Source organism: Mustela erminea, chromosome 1, assembly GCF_009829155.1.
Source record: "Mustela erminea isolate mMusErm1 chromosome 1, mMusErm1.Pri, whole genome shotgun sequence".
Classification (NCBI taxonomy): Eukaryota; Metazoa; Chordata; class Mammalia; order Carnivora; family Mustelidae; genus Mustela; species Mustela erminea.
Genome location: NC_045614.1, coordinates 89,056,728 through 89,076,829, shown reverse-complemented (window position 1 = coordinate 89,076,829; position 20,102 = coordinate 89,056,728). Strand labels below are relative to the sequence as shown.

Sequence of the window (20,102 nt, the reverse complement as noted above, 5' to 3'; positions counted from 1 at the left end):
GACAAAAACTTAGTATGTTTAATGATAAAACAAGATGCTATCTGTGTAGTTTGGGGTATATGATCAACAAACTTCACATGGTGGTGACAAATACAAAAATCCCTGGATTAGAACATAAACAGTAAATGTCCACTTACAGCATTTTTCTTCTTTAAATAATGCATTGATCGGTTAAGTTTTACTGGATACCAGTGAGAAGTATTCTAGTAATGAGCTTTAAAAAAACAAAAAACAAAACAAAACAAAAAACAACTAAAAATAGGGGAGTTGTGTTGGTTCAATGAGTACAGCACACCACTCTTGATCTTGGGGTTGTGGGTTTGAGCCCCATGTTGGGTTTGGAGATTACTTAAAAATAAAATTAAAAAAAAAAAAAAAAGGGAAGAAAGAAACCAGATCATCTGGTGGCTCAGTGCTCATACAACATTACTCTTGCGTTGAAACTTCAAAGCTGGAGCCCATACCCCAAAATCCCTGAATAAATAAAAAATTACATCAGATTATCAAGATCACAGAAAACATTTGTGAAGTCTACTACTGCAAAAACAACTAAAGAGCAGGCCTCCAGATGTGTATTTTGTTTGCTTTCTGTGCTCCCATAAAAGTGCTACTTTATGGCCAAATTAAGATGTTAAGAAAAATATATGGACTCACATGCTTCTCAACTGAAAAGAACCCTTCAGATCACCAGTAATTTTCCATATTTTAGGGAAGTGTTTAGTGAAGGACAGAACAGTTCTGAGAATCCAATTTCTCAATGGCTCCTATTTGTAAATGAGCTTTTAAACTCAGCCATGTCGCCTAAGCAGTCTGGCCAGACCCACAGAGTACTTCGGGACTAGGTTCCCAGACTCAGCCCTGCAATCCCATCGAATGGGCCATCGATCCCATTCATCTCTTCTGTGCAACCACAGAGCAACCCTAGTAGGTCCCCTGCCGTCTAGATTCCAGAACGTCCTAGATTCCAGAACGTCTGTTCGGTTGTCAATGTTGCCTCGCCCCCACCTCCAGAAGGTTGTGAATGAAGTTGAGCGCCAGGAACACATCTTATCTTTCGTATCCTTGGCTCCTGTCATAGAGCAGGTGTTCAATAAATTTTCTTAAGGCAAACAAGAGTCCAACAGGCCGACTGGGCCCAAGGCGGGGGGGGGGGGGAGCGGGGGGACGGGGGGAGGGGTGAGAAGAGGGAAGAGAAGATTTAGAAAGTTGGATGGAAACCGTAAGAAAGGTGAGAGATTACCTCCTGCAAACTGACCCTTTGAGGTAAAACTAGCCTGGCTGGGGCAAAAGGTCAGGGAGGGAGAGTGTTTATCACAGGTTGAAGTCAGTAGTTCTCTTCCCTGGTAATAATAAACGAGAGGAAGCCGATTGGACACCAGATTCTGCTAAAGGAGAACGCTAACCTTAAAGGTCAAACGAACATTCCTTGTCTCAACTTTGTTTTAAAAAATGACACTTTCGCCAAGCGGGTTAACGTTGTGGAGGCGGCGCCGGCAACACGATTCTCCGGGGACTGGAGCAGATCCGGGAGGTAAGGAGCTGAGAGAAGTGAAGAGATCGCGGGTACGGAGGCCCACGGACGCGGACCCCAGCTGGGGCAGCCTGAAGCCATCACCTTCCCCGGCTTCGGGGAGCCCAGCACGCCCCGAGGAGCGCATACCTTTCGGAGTCGAGGGCGGAGAAGCGGCCTGCCAACAGTCCCACCCGTAATTGGGACGTAAGTTGGGCAAGTCTCACGTAGGTGCAGCCGCGCCGCAGAGCTCCAAGACCTCCCGGCGCGGTTGTTGGGCGCCGTTGCCAGGGAGACGGCGTGGGGCATCCTGGGAAGCCGGAGCCTGGCTGCACGGGGCCGGTCCCCGAGGCGGAAGTGTGCACCGACCCAAGTGGGCGGGGAAAGACGATCAGGCCTGATCCGCCTGGCTTTCCTACCCTGACAGCCGCCATTTCGGAGCTTAGTTCCCGGCCTGCCTTCAGGGACATCGCGCCTCCAGGCCCAGGAGAGCCTGGGCCCCCGGCGCAGCCTGGTATCACTGGCTTCGAGGAACCGAGTGACGTCATACGCGGAGACTTCCGGTTCCCGCTCTGAAGGTGGGACTCTCACGTGCGGGCGTTTCAAGCAGGGGCACCTGCGGTCTTTTAATGGAAGGGCTGGTGCCCTGGGAGGAAGATGCAGGTGGGCTCCTCTTCTGGTCGGGGTAGCGAGCTGTGAGGGTTGTGGTAGCGTGATGTATAAAGGCCCGTGTTTGACGACAAACATCAGACCTTCTGTGAGCCTTTCTCCTATCCAGCACGCAAAGCTTTGCAAGACGTAAATAACTGCTATGCCGGATGAAGTGCTGAGGGTAGGGCTAAAATTAGGGTGAATTGAGTGGCGCGCAAAATGCAAGAGGGTGCCCCAAAAGTCTGTAATCAAGGTAAATATATTTTAATGAAATATATATAAAAACCAAAATTAATGCATTAGAAATCCATGGTTGACAAAATCTCGTGGTTTTAAATAAAGACAGTGCCATACGGAGCCATACTGGAGCATGAGGCGAAAGGAAAAGCTAGTAACACACATGCTGTGACTTCAGTTAGCCAGATAAGTAACGATTTTCCTGGCACTAAATCGGATAAGCAAAGACAAGAAGATAGAAAGAGCCTGTGGTGAGGGTGAAACTGGAGAGTTAAGTCCCCCCATGCTCATGAAGCAGTCATTTTCCTTACTCAAAACTATGCCAGTTAAGCTGGGCCCAACAACAAGCCAAGGCCTAAAAGAAATTCCTAGACTGTCAATAAAGAAAAACTGGTTGTGTATTATTGACCCTACATACTTTAGTTAACTGAAGCCAGGTGCTCTCTGATTTATTATGAGATTGAGGAGGGTATCATTTTTATAGTTTAGGACTTTTTATTTTGACCCTACACAAATAATCTGTGTTGTAGGATGGTGATTGTTACGTAATTCAGTATCGGAATCCACAGTAGTCTTTGTTAGTATGTCAGTAATGGGCTTTAACTGATTTTCTTTTAAAATCAACAGCCTCCATTCCTATCTAGAGATCAAACTTCATGAAACCATTGCATTTGTGCCTTATCGTACATGGGGAAAGCAAAAGAAAATGAGAATGCACTCAGCTAGCTGGTGCTGCCTGAGCCTCTAGGTAAGAATTGAGACGCTAACCCCTAATATGTGCTGTTTAAAGAGCTGTTCATAACATTTGCTGTTGGTTTTTGGTGCTGGAAATGATGACTTGGTCCCCAGTAAACAGCTTCAATTGAAAGTGTGTTCTATTGTTTTAAATTCTTCAGTCATCATGGGTATTCGAGGACTAATGAGTTTTGTGGAAGATCATAGTAATGAGTTCTTCACTGATTTGAAGTTGCGAGACACAAAAATTGTCATTGATGGCTATGCTCTCTTCCATCGGCTCTGCTTCAACTCAAACTTGGAACTTCGGTATGGAGGGGACTATGATTCTTTTGCAGATGTTGCACAAAAATTCTTTGAATCACTGTTTGCTTGTAATATCTGTCCATATGTTGTATTAGATGGAGGATGTGACATTTCCGATAAAAAGCTTAAAACTTTAAAGGATCGAGCAAGAGAAAAGATCCAGATGGCTCATTCCCTTTCTGTTGGTGGGGGTGGGTATGTGTGTCCTTTACTCATCCGAGAAGTGTTCATACAGGTTTTGATCAAGCTACAGGTGTGTTTTGTCCAGTGCTTTTCAGAAGCAGATCGGGACATTATGACACTGGCTAATCATTGGAATTGCCCTGTGTTATCATCAGATAGTGACTTTTGCATCTTTGACCTAAAAACTGGGTTTTGCCCATTGAATAGCTTTCAGTGGAGAAATGTGAACACTATCAAAGGCACACAAGACTGCTATATCCCTGCCAAGTGCTTTTCCCTTGATGCACTCTGCCATCACTTCAGCAATATGAATAAAGCTCTACTACCTCTCTTTGCGGTGCTATGTGGAAATGATCATATTAATCTGCCCATCATAGAAACATTCTTAAGTAAAGTACATCTTCCTCTTGGAGCTACCAGTTCTAAGGGGAGGAGACACCACCGAGTTTTGGGACTTCTGAATTGGTTATCTCATTTTGCCGACCCTACTGAAGCACTCGATAATGTTCTGAAATATCTCCCAAAAAAGGATCGTGAAAATGTTAAGGAAATTCTCTGCTGTTCCATGGAAGAATACCAGCAATCTCAGGTGAAGCTGCAGGACTTTTTCCATTATGGTACTTATGCCTGCCCAGCTGCCCTGAATCTGGACTTACCAGAGTGGGTATTAGTGGCTTTGGCCAAAGGCCAGCTGTCTCCTTTCATCAGCGATGCTTTGGTGCTAAGAAGGACCATTCTTCACACACAGGTGGAAAATATGCAGCAACCAAATGCCCACAGAGTATCTCTGCCCATTCGGCAAATCATCTATGGGCTTCTTTTGAATGCCTCTCCACATCTGGAAAATATGTCCTGGAAGGCATTGCCTTCTCAGCCTCTAGCTTTCAGCGAAGTGGAAAGGATTAATAAAAATATCAAAACATCGATTGTTAATGCAGTAGCACTGCCCAAGGATCATGCGGACTTAAGCAAATTGACTGAGGTAAGTGTTTCTGATGCTAATCTAATTTTTGTTAAGTACTTTACAGGTTAAAAAGTGCTTTCATGCATATTCTCTCAATATAACCAAATGACGTTGGTTGCTCTAGTACCCCCATTTCATAGCAGACAAAACTAGGACTCAAAAGTAGGTTACTGTGTGATATGTCAGCCAGAGAGTTGCAGTGTTAGGACTCAAACCCAGGTCTTTTAGCCCCAGATCTGCCATTTCCATTCTACTTCGGTATTCTGTGTTATTCTGCAATTATTACTGCTATTCTGTTGATACTAGCTATTAATAAATTGGGGTCATGTGACTTTAGAAAACAAGGAAAAGGAAAAAATTCTGAGCTGCAAAAAGAAGTGAGCCTTGAAGGTATTGATCAAAGGCATGGTGAATATCTTAGATTGCATCAGATTTCAATTAAGATTAATACTGATGCTTGCTTGGGTCTAATTTTTCATTTTTGTCAATGAGGACCTTTTTTTTTAGGTTTTAGGTTTATGGCATCATAATGATTAGTTTGATGTTGAAAATATGACTCTTAGCCTAACTCAGTGTTGTTTAAACCTGAGTAACACTCTGAGCAGTCCACTTTTCAAGATAAAAAATAATTTATGGATTCCAGTGTTTATTGTTTGTAATACTACATAAATATATTAAAAATTATAAATAGAGGGCCACCTAGGTGACTCAGTTAAGCATCTGACTCTTGATTTCAGCCCAGGTGTTGATCTCAGGGTCCTGAGATCGAGCCCCAAGAAGGGCTCTGCTCTGTGCATGTAGCCTGCCCCTCCCCCTCACACCTTTCCTTGGGCTCACTCTCTCAAAAAATTATAAATAAGTATGAAACTGCTTATGCTAACACAATTAAAGTTACAGTTAAGTGCAGATAAACTTAAAATGCCAATTGTAGTGGCAATTAGAGTTTTCTTAAATTCAGCTAATGTTCAGATTCATGAGACTCTCATAGACTGTTCCTGGTACCAGTCTACTCAAGCCTATAGGACAGCAACTATAGCTTCCCAGCAGGTTTGAATCAGGCTTTCCTTTCCTGTGAGAGTTTTTCCAACAATCTACACCACTGGTTCTCCAGTGGGATGATTTGTCCTCCCACCTCCCACAGGGGACATTTGGCAATGTCTGGAGACACTTTGGATTATCACTACCTAGGTAGTTGGGGGAAGGAGGAGTGTTGCTACTGGCATCAGTGGGAAGGAGCCAAGCATGCTGCTAAACATCTTAAAATGCACCAGACAGGCCCTCCCAGGAACAAGGTATTATCCAGACTGAAATGTAGTAATGCCAATAGCTGGCCTACACTGTTGGCTAGGCACTAAATTCTTTAGTCTCCCCATTTAGTGCCTGCTCAGGCACGGGGAAATGAGATCCACATCAGGTGGGTGTCAGTGCCTCCTTAGCAATGAGGAATGACTGTTCATGTGATGTGTTTCTTTAAGGGGTGCTGAAATGTTCTGGAATTAGTGATGCTTGCACAAGCTTATAAATATATTAAAATTGCTTTAGGATTTTTAGGGGGGGTTGGGGGGTCAAGTAACGGGGTGAGGGTATTGAGGAGGGCACATGTGATGAGGACTGGTTGTTATATGCAACTAATGAATCATTGAACACTACATGAAAAACTAATGCTCTACTATACAGTGGCTAACTGAACATAATAAAAATAAAATTATAAATAAAAGTAAATAGAAGAGTGAATTTATAACATGTGAATTATATCTCAAAGAAAGAAAAGGTCTCATTGGCCTCCTTCCCCCTCCCTTTTTGTAACAATTCCATAAATATAGCTTCTGGGCCCCCTGCAAGGGCCATGCCTAATTATAGGTCACTATGCTCAAGGAAGCCCCACGATATGATGTCCTCATCTGGGTTTACAGTTCAGCTATACAAATCTAGATGCAGTTTTACAAGAGTCATTTTTACCATGCTAAGTAAAAACTAACTTTATCACATTTCCAGGGTTACAGAAGTAGAAAGTTGAGCATAAGTCAAATTCCAAACAGAAGGGATTTATTAAAACTTTTCCCATATGAGCAAATTAGCAACATTCTAAGTGATGATACTTTGCTAAAATTACATTTCTCCTCACAACATAAATGGTGCTGTGTTGGAGAGTTTTTAAAACTTTTTTTTATGGCTTTATTGAGAAGTGCTGTACAGGGAAGTGCCCATATTTAAAGTGCACTTTGATGTATGTTTACATCTGTGAATCCATCTTGCAAACTAAAATAATGAATGTATGCCACAATCCTAAAAGTTTTCCCTTGCCACTTTGCAGTTCATCCCTCCCTTAGTGTGTACACACAGCAAAGTACACAAAGTACACAGATTGTACAGCCTGATGAATTTTTACCAATCCACCTACCCTGTAAAGAACGTTCATCAGCACCCCAGTAGCTTTGCCTAATGTCTGGTTTGAGCAGCCCCTCTTCTCCCCCTCTGGTAATCACTATCCAGACCTGTAATAACATTGAAAAGCTTTAACTTTTTTTATCTTATAAAAATGGCATCATAGAATAGGAATTCTCTCATCTGGCTTCTTTTATTCACTTGATGTTTATGAGACTCACATCACTGTGGGAAGCTCTTGATCATTTATATCTCATTGCTGTGTGGGAATATACCACAATTGATTTTTCCATTTTGCAGTCGATGGGCATTTGGGTAGTTTGCAGTTTGGGCAATTATGAATAGGGCTATGAGCATTCTGGTGCACATCATTTACTGAAAATAGGGACACTTTCTATTGCATATACCACTAGGAGTGGAATTGTTAGAAGATATGCTTGTGTTTAGTTTACAAGATAGATTGTCAAATGGACTTGCAAGGTGGTTTAACCAATTAATTCCCACCAGCAGCTTATGAGGGTTCCTCTTAATTCACACCTCTCCTGACACTTTGTGGTTTTTATCCTTTAAGTTTTAGCTATTCTGATACTTGTATGGTGGCATCATTTTAGCCAATTTGGTGGATGTTAAATTTGCATTTCTCTGATGACTTATTTTGAGCACCTTTTATGTCAATTGGCCATTTGGGTATTGTTATATAATTTTTTATTCAAAATCTTTTGCCCATTTTTCTTTCAGCTTTTTATTTCTATATATGTGTCCTATGTCAAATAGCATGTAAACAGCTTCTCAAATTCTTTTTGAATTTGGGTAGATTTTTTTCATTCTAATATGTTTTGATGAACAGAAGTTCTTAATATAGTCCAGCTTAAATTTATTATTTATGATTATCACTTCTGTGACCTACTTAGAAAATTACTGTCTACTTCAAGGTCATGACTTCTTTTTTTTTCTTTCATATTTATATCTATGATCTGTCTGCAACTGATTTTTCTGTGTATGGTGTGACATAAGGATCAGGGCACATTTTCCCCCATATAAAAATCCAGTTGAGCCAGTAAGTGTAGCATGCTGATTATCCTTCTTGCTAAATGGAGCTGATTTAAGTGTTCTCTTCACTTACCTGTATTCAAAACAGGGTAAAAATTTAAGTTCACTTGCTGTATGATGAGATCTTTTAACTTTCCCTAGGCATAAACTCATCAGTTCTGTACTTCCCTCATTATTGCTAAATCTCATTAGCACATGATAATTCTAAATGGAATCAGGTGCAAATGCGATTCCAAAGACAAATGCACAATATGAATAGAAATTTTTTGACATCTGCTTTGTGCCAGCTATTGTAACAGAAACTTTATAGTTACTTAATTCCCACAGTAACCACATAGTGTCCATTTTGGTTATGTTAGTTGCAGTGGATAGAGCTCCACTCAAGCTAAACAATGGGAGGTTAATCATAAGGTGAGATGGAAGTGGACTATTCTCTGGGATTAAGACAGTGCCAGGACCAGCCTCTCTCTGGGTGTCTCTGTTTCTTTGTGGGATTTTCTACGGGCTTGTGCTTTCCGACTTGTCACATGGGATAAAAGTTAACCAGACTTAAGGGCTGTGAGCAGAGCAGTTATAGGTCAGAAAAGAATTCATATATTTCCTTAGCTTTACTTGGTGCATTTTCCTACCCGTTAAGAACATAGAATTGTTTGTTTGTTAATTGCTACTTCCCATAACAGTGATTGATTACTGTAAAGCATTTTGCATATCTCATTTTAAGAAGTTTACCAGTATCAAAATCTTAAACCCATTTATAAATTATATTTAATACTCTCTTGCATCAGTGATGAAACTATTTTGTCAGTTATGATGTGTTATATTTCAAGGTTAACATGTCCCTTCCCAGCTGTCAACACACTGATGACAAACTGGTTTTTAAGATGCTGAGCAATGTTTCATCCTTTCAGAAAGTTAAGAAAAATACTTTTCTGGCTGCATGTTGACACTAGGAATACAACGGTTTTTTTCTCTCTTAAAGTTTGATCATAAAGTTCTTCTGAAGGTGCCCTTTTAATAGTCCTACTAATGTCCTTATTTTAGAAGTGTGTGACCTAGAAGGTCCCTTACGGTTAAGATTCATTAAGGTAAAGTTATTTCAAGAAGTCTGAAGTCCTCATAGCTGTTAACTCCCTTTTATTTGAAGGGCACTCTAACACATGGCATAGAAGTGAGTGTGGTGTGTTACTGCAAGCAGTGAGGTACTCCTTAAATATTCCTGTCTCCCTTGACTATATGTCTCACCTAAAAGCAGCTACCCTGCAACAATCCCTGTGTGGAAAAACAAAAAGATAATAAAACATTCACCTGGGCAGGGACAGGAGACAGGACCCAAACAAACGGAAGCTTGTCTGATATACCACAAAGGGTACATAAAATCTAAGTTTGCCTTCTAAAGGTGATCGGTAATGGCACCATGAAGAAGGTGGGGACTGAATATTCACTGACAAGTAAGAATATGTCTAAGTATAAATCTTTGTTTCTCAAAGCAGAATAGTTAAAATGCAGATTCCTGGGTTCCTCTCAAAATTTACTGAATCAAAATTTAGGGGGTGGGACCTGAAAACTGAATTTTTTAACAAGCTTCCCAAGTGATATATCCACTGAAGATGTTCACCAGCCTACACAGAAGATGGAATGACATGAGTAAGGGCTGTGTAGTGAGGGTAGACAATATATCCATACAACCATATTTATTAAGCACCGGTGGCTGATTTCTTTCCTCAGGAAGATAAGAAACTGACAGAGCAATACATTTGCATTAAAGTGTTTTCATACTAGAAAAACAATAAAGACATTCCCCAAAGTAACTTGCAGGATGTTTGGTATGTATTTTCAGCTCTCCTTGGCCAAACGGCAGATACTTCTGTTTGACACCCTGAAGGTGAAACAGACCATCCTGGAACCAATTCCTTCTTCACTGAAGCTGCCCATTTCTGTCAGTTGCTACTGGTTGCAGCATACAGAGTCCAAGGCAAAACTGCATCACCTCCAGGCCTTACTGCTAGGGATGCTGATGGGGCCCTTGCATGCCATAATAACCAGCCCTGGTAAGTATCTGGAAATTCCAGGAGTAAATATTTGCATGTTACTTGCATGTAATACAAGTTTAAACAAACGAAAAAATATTCTTGGATTATTTCCTCACATCAGTTACATCCAAAACTTAGGAATAGAATAAAATGGAATAAAATACCATTGATTCATTGGCAGATGTTTTTGAGCACTTGTGTGTGCCAGGCTCTGTGCTGCAGAGCTTGACAATGGCCCAGCAGTTAGGATGTGCTGATATTGCAGAATCCCACCTGCTCTGTGGCACCTAATGCTTTAATCTCTGAAGTCAGAATGTGTAATGTGCCAGTTACATTGTCTTCCGTGTACCCTGGCCCTATCAATACAGCAGCAACATCACTAGAAACAGATTTAAAATAGTCTGGTGGTGAAATTTCTGAATACCTACAGTCATAATAAACATTCATGCTTGTGCTGTTTTATTATTTCTTCTCCACTGTAAGTTTCAATTCGTGTGTTAGTCATGCTAGAAACAGTAACTTTTCTATTAGAGAAATACACCTTAAGGCAGTTTCAACTGCATTTAAGTATCAGGTGAAATAAGTGAGAATGCATTGGAGCACTTCAATTCTGCAGTGGAATTACTCCCTTTAAAAGATTATGAATGCTGTAACACTTTATCTAAACATGTATAATCATTATCACACTCCAGAACAGTGCTAATATCTAATCTAATTGCCACTAGTCACATGTGGCTATTTAAATTAAAACCAGCTTCTCCTTGACAACCAGGCACATTTCAAGTGCTCAGTAGCCACATAAGGCTACAGGATGAATTCAACAGCACAGATCCAGAACAGTTCATCGTTGCTGAAAGTTCTGGTGGACAGTGCTACACTGGAGTTTACTTTTAAAAATAAGTTAAATGAGAATGAATCAGCCTAGATTCCAGGACTCCCAAGTGTGAGAGTTGTTGTCTGAAGAGACTGTTGTTCTAGTACAGCCAACTTAATGCAAAACAAGTTAGGCCCACTGTTGGTTTTCTCTCATTTAAGAACATTCTCAGGGCACAAGCCTGTGAAGTTTTTACCTGAGTCCAGCAGAAGGGGCACGTCAAGGGTCTGTTTCTTTTCTTTTAGGAATTGTGGACCCTGCACCCAGGCGGGCTCAGTGCCTTGCTGCTCGCTAATTGGTAAAAGGTGGGCCTCCTTTTTATTATTTTCAAGTTGGTCCAGTGTCATTTTGCACTCCCCCACACAAGCAAACATGCAGAAGCTTACAGTTGAACACACAGAGCACTCTTTCTTGCCTAGGGTTGTTGCTTCTTGCCTCTTATGCTCTACTGTGTGACGTAGATGACTGACCATATTCTCCTTGAGTCATGCTTTTGTTTTCCTCCCACAAAGCAGAAGTTAGTGTGCTTTGAACACAGAGGCTGTGTTAAGTGCACTATAGCATAGAGGCCTCCATGGAAGGAAATTTAGTGAACAAGAACAGTGAAGAGAATGATGTTTAATAGTAATTTGTATTTTTCAGAGAGACAGATTTAGGGTTTGTAGAGTTCAGATGCAGAGGTGTTTAAGGTCAGGTAGTAAACCAGTGGAAGAGATGTTATTTTAAGGGAAAAAAAATAAATAATTTGGGGTTGAATAGTTAGGTTGTCATAAAAAAGGCATTTCAGTATAAATATTTCAATTTATACAGCAAGGCTTTTACATTGACGTTAAAATAGTAAAGAGCCAGAAGAGAAAAGCACTTTGGTTATTTAAACTAATTTTTTTTTCTTTATGGAATTCAAAGTTCTATATATAGAGAAAATTACAAGCTATACAGTGTTTTTGGAAATACTGCCCTTGGGTTGTTTCTTTGTCTAGATAAGGAAGAGCTGCGGGAGGTTGGTGCTAGGATGTTGTATGAAGAGTTCCAGAGAGTGAAGGAGCAGACACGGCCGGGCACGAGACTGGACTTAGACACAGCTCACATCTTCTGTCAGTGGCAGTGCTGTCTGCAGATGGGGATGTATCTCAATCAGCTGCTGTCCACTCCTCTCCCGGAACCAGACCTAACTCGGTAAGCACCACGGGAAACTAGTTCAGATGGCTGCACACAGAAGTAAACACTTTTATTTATACTTAAAGCACGTAAGTTAATGTTTAAAAAACTAATCTTAGTATAATTGGTCTTGGATCACCATTATAGCTAAAGAGCTGGAAAAAGGAGAAATATTAATTTTGTTCCATACTCCCCAAAAGTACCCATGATTAGATCAAAGCTTTAAAAACCGCCCCATAAAGTAAGAAAAGAGGCAGTTGGTAGGCTATAAGCTGTTCCTTCATTTCTCTCAGGTCTTTGTTCAAATATCACTTTATAGAAGCTTCTTCTGATTACCGTTCTGGAATATTATTCTCTACTTCCAGTCACTCTAGTCCTATTACTCTTTTGGACTTTTGTAAATTGCATTTCTTACTACTTGGCAAACTGTTCACATATTCGTTCAAATATTAAGCCCCTGTGTGCTAGAGTGTAGTGAACAAAACAATTTTTTAAAATCTCTGTTGTCATGGAGCTTTTTAATTCTAGTGAGATGACTATTAGATGCTTCAGTGAACTTTATCTAGGGTTTTTGTTTTGCCCAGTAAGTATGAAGAAGGGAGAGGCAACCTTTATGCCAGGAAGTGATGATGTGTTTGACTATGGAGTTGAAACTGAGTAAGAAAGAAAGGATAGCAGTAGGGTGTGGGCCACTGAAAAAGTGCTACTTTCACTGGATTGGGACATCCTGGTGATTGTCCATCCAGGAGATCCCAGAGGGAGAGAGGAAGATAAAGGGGAGATCGTTAGCAAATGGAGCTGAGATTATAGATGTGCTTTGTCTCTCCCCACTTGAATGTAAGGTCTGTGAGGACACAGACTTAGCTATTTTATTAACTTTTGTACCCCAGGGCCTAACATATAGTAAGTACTTAAATATTTGTCAAATAAATTGAGTGATACATGAATGGAGGCATATAAAATACGCTGGTATGACTTTAAATGTTTTAAGGTCTAAAGCTTCCTAAACAGTAAATAATGTTAATAGATTCCCTGGGCCTAATAGCTGAGCTACCCCTAGAACCTTCTACCAATAAGATTTATTGGACTTTGACTTGTGAATTCTTTATGCCTTTTCCTTAAATAATTTAGGTCATTTTTGACTGGATCCTTTCTAGCTACCATATATCCCTTTACAACAGAACAGAGAAAAACAGAACCAAACAGTTCTCCTCATGATGATTTCAGCAGGACTGTTCTTGCATCTCAGCGTTACTAGAGTTTATTAAATGATGAACTTACGCAGATCAGTTGCTAAGGCACCAGTGAATCAACTCTGACATTAAGTTATATATTAAATTTGTGGCTTCCAGTTAATCCCATCTTGTATTTCTGAAGTAGGTTTTCAGTGCAAGTGAATCAGTGAACTTGCAAGTGCTGCCACTAAATTTTCTCATATTTCAACAGACTGCCTGTTTGGTTTATCAGACATTTTAAATTCCTTTTCTTTGAAGTGTTAAGAGGCCTGCTGAACTTTTGGCTAGTAGCAGACCCAGCAAGCATCTATCATTTGTTGGTAAAAAGTTTTTAAGTATCACCAGCCAAGTTTGTAATAACTCAGATCTTCCTTCAAGGAACAGAGTTTTTTGTTTGTTTGTTTTTTTAAGTTATCTTAATAATAATTTAAAGAAGCAAGAAGAGTTTTCAGTGTTTAGCTGCATTTGTTGAAGCCATGTTAATGACCATTATCTCTGCACTGAACCTATGCTTTACCAACAACTCTTTTTCTCTCCCGTTGAACAGACTGTATAGTGGAAGCCTGGTGCATGGACTATGCCAACAACTGCTAACATCAACTTCTGTGGAAAGTCTCCTGAGCATGTGCCCTGAGGCAAAGCAACTATATGAACATCTGTTCAATGCCATAAGGTCATATGCCCCTGCTGAATTATTCCTTCCAAAGGGTAAATCAAATTCAAAAAAAAGAAGGCAAAAGAAACGTGGTACCAGCTGGTCAAAGAACAGAGTGGGAACCACCTCAGACACTAGATGCTGTTATGAGGGAAGCAATCGTTTTGGGCTATTAATGGCGGAAAATTTGGAGGAACAAATTGAGGTCTCAGAGCTTGAATAAACTCAGCCTGCAACCAGATGTATCATTGTTAAAATTTTTGTTACCTCCCTTGAAATGATTAACTGTTTTATTCAGAATCTGTTAGGGAATAAATTTTGTAAGAGGCAACCTTTGAATCCCAAGGTATTTTGTATTCTGCTTTTAATAAACACAACCTGATTTAAGAAACTTATGTATTTTCTTAAACACATTTGAAAGCATGTTTGTACTACTTATGTTCCATTTCAGGAAGTTAAATAATAAGTCTATAACCTTTCCACTGCAGCAATTCAGCCAGCTAGGTTTCCAAAAAGAACAGAATTCCTACTTCAGTTATTTCCTATAAGCGGAAATGGGGTTATTATTTCAAAACATTTTTTTTTCTTTCAACTGCTTCCTCTTCATCGTTTATTCTGAAAGGTCTGAGGCCTTAGAAAAGTGAGGGTGCCAGACACAAAGTAAACACCTTTAAGTACTAGGAAAATGAGACCATGGCAGGCTTAGGAACAATTTACATGCTCCAGGTTTTAAAGCAGAAGTTGAAACTGTAATGTCTCCAGCAAATTAAGAAATAGCATCCTGAGCTCCTAGATCTAGAAGAGAAAGAGGAAACGCTATGAAGAAATGAAAAGATTAGTGATATATGCAGGAATACCAGAATCTCAGGCCATTTGTTCTACTGCAGGTATTAACCCATTAATGGGATCTGAAATTAATGAGTCACAACAAGCATTTTTTTTAAGTGGAGATCATCAGACATGCATATCATATATTCAATAGTTAGGCAAAATGTACTTCTTACTGTGGATTGCAGTCAAAAGACTTTGAAAGGCACTGCTCTGGAACATTAACTAGAGGCTGCTAAAATTATAAATAACAATAGAATTGTGAAGGTGCTGGCCAGTTCCAAATAAAGAACTTGAAAGTAAGCAAGTGGAATGAATCCAATTGGGCAAGATCTAGAGATCTGGAGGTAGATTCCCAACCTTTATTTGCATTCATTCAAATGGTGTTCTTCCTTTCTTCTGTACTCTTCTTACTGGTATATTCCATCAGTGAGAACCCTAAACATGGTTTTAAGCTACCATTTTGAACAGGCCTATGTTTGGTTTCTAACATCTGGCCAACAAGTCTTTCCACCTTCCTAGTGAGAAGTATACTCTTAAAGGAGTAAGCCCAGCATCAGCCAGTGTTTCATATACACCTTCCAAGTGTTGACTGGCAAAAAGCACAATCCTACTTGTTCCTAAAGTTTTCAGCCCTAAAGACTGGTTTCTGTTTCAAATAAAAAGTTCTTAAAATTAGGTATTGTTTAATTTTAGGATGAGTGCATGTGGCTCTGTACTAGTTCTTTTTATGTTTCTGAAGAGATCGTTATTCATAGAAGAATCAAAAACACTCACATTCTCTATTTTTGATATGTGTTTTTCCAGAAAACTGTCGACCTAAAGGGGACTACAAGCACAAGCACATTCAGTCCACTGTTATATCAAAATTCTCTTTTTCTTAATTCCTACATTTGGGAGCCTATCTGGAAATTATACCAGTTTGAATGTCCTATTTCCGGGCTTTATCATCAACACCGCTTTTACAAACCACCAACCTTACATGAAAAACCATTTCTATTTCCACCTTGGCAACTGGTATAGTAGACACCAATCTGAAGAGTATATGGGCTAGAGTTTAATTAAAAGTCAACTGAATTATATCACTCATCTTTCTCATTAAAAGTTTTTCAAGCAAAGGGGCCCTCCTTCAGTAGACACTGAGATCAGGTTCCCTTCTCTAACCACTGCAATCAGGGCCATTCACTTGAAATGAATTTACTGCCTTGCAGTGAAGCAGTTAAAATCTAATAATGTCCATTAACTCTTACTCTGATAATTAAAGAGTTACCCCATCACATTATAGATCTTCTCCTAGATGTATAAATCAGAGATCATAAGCACTCCACAAGGTATCTGAGGGGTTTACCAAAGAAATACAACATAGTACCTGAACCTCCAAATCATATAAGCTACTTAGGGGAGACAAAACACAATGAAATAAGAATATTTTATGAAGCAATCTCTCAGCCACAAAATAGCAAGGAGCAGACTGAACGCTACAATAAAGTGACAGCAGTCACGAGGCTGAGACAGGTTAAATCACAAGATTTGGCTTTAAGAGATAGCAATGTAATTCAGATGAGATACAGGGGAAATGGAAACACCTCTGTAGAAGCATAATGTTACACACTCCATATTCTATTTGGAAAATTTGTTTCCCGTTTTTAATCAAGCCTTTAGGTCTTGCTCTTTCTGATTCAATTCTAGCTAATGAAAGCCTACCTGAGGCTTTGCAAATATAAGTCTTCAATTAGTTTCAAGTACCAAAGGGACTCTGGACAGTTGTTTTTTTTTTTTTAACTGAATAACCTGGGGTGCCTGTGTGGCTCAGTGCATTAAGCATCAGGTCATGATCCCAGGGTCCTGGGATGGAGTCCTGCATCAGGCTCTTCGCCCAGCAGGGAGCCTGCTTCTCCCTCTGCTGCTCTCCCTGCTTGTGCTTGCTCTCATTCTCTCGACAAACAAATAAAATCTTAAAGAAAACAAAACAAACAAAGATAAAGACCTTAATAGAAAGGTCTTAGAATTATCTCTTCTTCTTTTGTGTATAAATGAATTGATGATGCCTCAGTTACCCTATCTGTAAAACGGGAATTGAAATAGTTCAAATTGTTAAAGACAAAATGACATATACTTTTAAGTTACTTCACCCAGTGCCTGGCACTAGAAACATGTGAGAAATGCCAGCCATTATTGTGGCATCCACACAAGAAGACCAAGAGCAAAGCGAGGGATCTGAGAAAGAGTGAGAGGGGGTTGAGCAGAAAGATTAAAGCACCATGACACCAGCAGCTTCCAGAGCTAATGGCAGAAATTTTGCAGAGGCAAGGAGATCAACATTGTCAAATATGGCTAATGGGAGGACAACTACCAGGCAACTACCAGGGTTATATCCTAGCCTTACCCCATAATCCTAAGGAGGCCAAAGCGAGTTTTTCCCCTTGGTGAGATTTCCAGAGTTCCCTGGTTAGCACTCTATAGCACATGTTATTTGGCCAGCAGGCACTCCGTGAACCCAGAGCAGCACCGAGAAAGTAGTCACCCCCACAGTGAGCAGAAACAATTTCACTTTTGTAAAAGGACAACTCTCCCGAGTACCTGACTCCATACATCCTAACCTTTTATTTTTTAGTGAGGTGGATATAGGGTACTTGGTATATATCACATTAAGGTCTTACATACATTGATGCACTTCAGTCAAGACAGCTGAAAATGATTCTGCACCTGGTATCAATTTGAAATTAAATACTACTTATTTTGGGAAGATGTATTAAAAAGATGCCTCCCCACTTTCAGCAACAGCTTTCTGAACCATGTATGGTGAGCTGCTTTGGCATTTCTTTCCAGGTCTGAAATTCACTAAAACGCAAGTTCATCCAACTATAAAAATCCTAAGATGAGGACCTCATGCTGAGGAAGAATGTTTTTAAACATTCAAAAGCATGACTGCACCAGGCCATGTACCAGTCTGTTAAAATGGGAGAAACAGATGGATAAGGTAATACATGGAAAAAGCATTTCCAGCTTGTTTCACTGGATACAGTTTTCAGGGAGAAAAATCAAATTTCACACAAATGTGGCAATGCACATGCAATCACTTTTACTCAAACTAGTCTTGGTAACATCTGAGGTATCTGGTTAATAGCAAAATCTTTCAATATTTATATATTTATGTATATAAATATGTGTACATGTACACCCCTATACATACACATGTATACATATGTATTTTTAATTAATTTTCTCATTATGACTATGGAGACACTTGGGAGATTTCTGTGTACAATATAACTCATTGTCATCAGGATCAGGGAACACCTAGGAATGTTTTCGTTAAAAAAAAAAAGCTGATAAGAGTGTATCAACATTGGGTTTTTGATCTTTTATAAGACTGAACCTTTTATGAAAAAATTATGCCATCATGTAAGCTAGCATACAAGATTAGGAAAACTTTTCTATGTATTTTAATGTAATTGGTGCTTTTGGAGGATTAACTGAGGTGCTGTTTCTTCTTGAAAAGCTGCCATGTGTCTATCTGAACATTACTCTCCTCATATTTTCTTGATTCATTTGTATTACACATTATGGGAGAATAAATCAAAGGATGTTGACACGAAAAACAGAAAGTCTACTTTCCATTATCCCAATGCTTCCTAACATGGGTACACAACAACAAACTGTATTTCATGACGGGGGGAGCTATGTAGACTAATCCAGCCTTGAAAGAACTTTCTCTGAGCTGTCAGCTTTTTTTAATATTCAGATATAATATAAACTTATTATATCTGAAAAAATGGTGTTTGTAAATGTGCCATTGAGAACTGCTATAAATTATTGCTAAAATTGCTATGGTTATACAGCATTTTTATGCCTTTATAAAATACTGGCAGGAATTAGGATTCCTAATAGGATTTCCTATTCAGTTGTCACTCATTTGCGTACTATGAGGTATAGTTGGGAAGTTGGGGGATCTAGGGGTTCTGTTGTGGATATGTTAAGTTAGAAACACCTTTTAGGCACTTAAGTGGAAACATCTGTCTGAAGCCTAGGTTACTTTGGGTGTTGAGATTATAAAGTGTTTTCCTCTTCCTCTATTTAAAAACCTCTCCAATAAGTACGCTGTACTATTTCATAATCAGAGAGGTAGTAGTTGATGCCTCTAGGAAGGATGGCATCAAGAGAGCAAGCTTCTGATGTTCCCTTGTCTTGTCACAAGGAACTATGGAAAATAAGAGGTAAAAACAGTAGGTAGGGGGCCTTTGTTGTTGAAATCTGACAATGGTAACATCCATAAGCCCAAGTTTCCAATCACAAAGTACTGTAGTCCCTCAAGCTTTATGATGTATAGAAACTAGTTTTTTTAAAAAAGATTTTATTTATTTGAAAGAGAGAGCAAGCAAGAACAAATGAGCACGAAGTGAGGGGCAGAGGAAGAGATAGAGAATCTCAAGCAGACTCTGCACTGAGCATGGAGCCTAACATGGGGCTCAACCTCATAACCCTGAGATCACGACCTGAGCCAAAACCAAGAGCAGACGCTTAACCAACCGAGACACATGGGTACCTCGCGAACTGTTTCTTAAAAGACAAACTAAAGAAACTGACCCTCTTATAATAATAACCATAATCTATTTCATAAGTGATAAGTCTGATAGCCAAAGGTGGACTATCAGAGGAATCTACTAAGAAATAGTATCATAAATTTACCTTAGAAATATGATAAATACTATGCAAATGTATTTTGGTTTGGAACATTCTGTTCTGAGAAAATACAAGAGTACATTTTCCCCTAAGACTGTGTTGACAGGGTGTTTTGGTTTCTACTATTACTAAACTTTGTTTTCCCTATATTATTTATAATATAAATAAGCCTACTCAAATTAAACTTCCTTCTGTGTTTGTGTTAGGAAGAAACAACCAATAAGAGGGAAGGCCACACTTCTCTTGTGTGTTTAATAAGGAGCACAACTCAGATGGGACAACAGATCTGAACACTCTACCCATTCACTGTAAGAACAAGGAGCCTTGGTGATGAGCTGGGGCTGATAACAGCTGTTGATGTTGATGTTCTGAGAATAGACTAAGACTTTCTGACTTCCTTCCTAGTGGAGAATTAGAGGAGTCACTGACATTAAATGTGGTATCAAGTGCATCCATCCCAGGTAACAACCTGCTGGGAGATTGGAAGGTAGAGAAAAATGATGTCCCTTCCTTTCTAGTCCACTGAATGCCATCCATTGGCCAATTTTCCTCTTTTTGAATTTCTATATGAGTAGGCAACCTTTATTCTGTAAACAGCCAGAAAGTAAATACTTTAGG

At 39.6% G+C, this 20,102-nt stretch overlaps 2 protein-coding genes across 10 annotated transcripts in view; one reads left to right on the top strand and one right to left on the bottom strand.

Moving 5' to 3' along the window:
* The window catches only part of ATP2C1 (ATPase secretory pathway Ca2+ transporting 1), a 184,605-nt gene that overhangs the window by 892 nt on the left and 163,611 nt on the right, over window positions 1-20,102 (bottom strand). For 6 of the 8 annotated variants that reach the window (XM_032332904.1, XM_032332951.1, XM_032332943.1 and 3 more), the window contains one exon: window positions 11,529-12,093. The exons of 1 other annotated variant lie outside the window; for it this stretch is intronic. In XM_032332904.1, the coding sequence (XP_032188795.1) occupies window positions 11,998-12,093 (96 nt within the window). In that variant the 3' untranslated portion in view covers window positions 11,529-11,997. Of the gene's footprint in view, window positions 1-11,528; window positions 12,132-20,102 lie in introns of those variants that run through there. One more of the 8 variants, XM_032332913.1, reaches the window with a different exon arrangement.
* Window positions 1,874-12,008, top strand: ASTE1 (asteroid homolog 1). 2 transcript variants are annotated; one of them, XM_032333031.1, is made up of 6 exons: window positions 1,877-2,088; window positions 3,026-3,146; window positions 3,295-4,604; window positions 9,859-10,069; window positions 11,171-11,230; window positions 11,906-12,008. In XM_032333031.1, exons 3-5 carry the CDS (start codon window positions 3,300-3,302, stop codon window positions 11,218-11,220), a joined length of 1,566 nt encoding a protein of 521 aa, XP_032188922.1. In that variant the 5' UTR covers window positions 1,877-2,088; window positions 3,026-3,146; window positions 3,295-3,299; the 3' UTR covers window positions 11,221-11,230; window positions 11,906-12,008. The 2 variants fall into 2 exon arrangements, with proteins under 2 accessions (XP_032188932.1, XP_032188922.1); XM_032333041.1 differs by lacking the exons at window positions 9,859-10,069; window positions 11,171-11,230 and having other exon boundaries at window positions 1,874-2,088; window positions 11,906-11,990.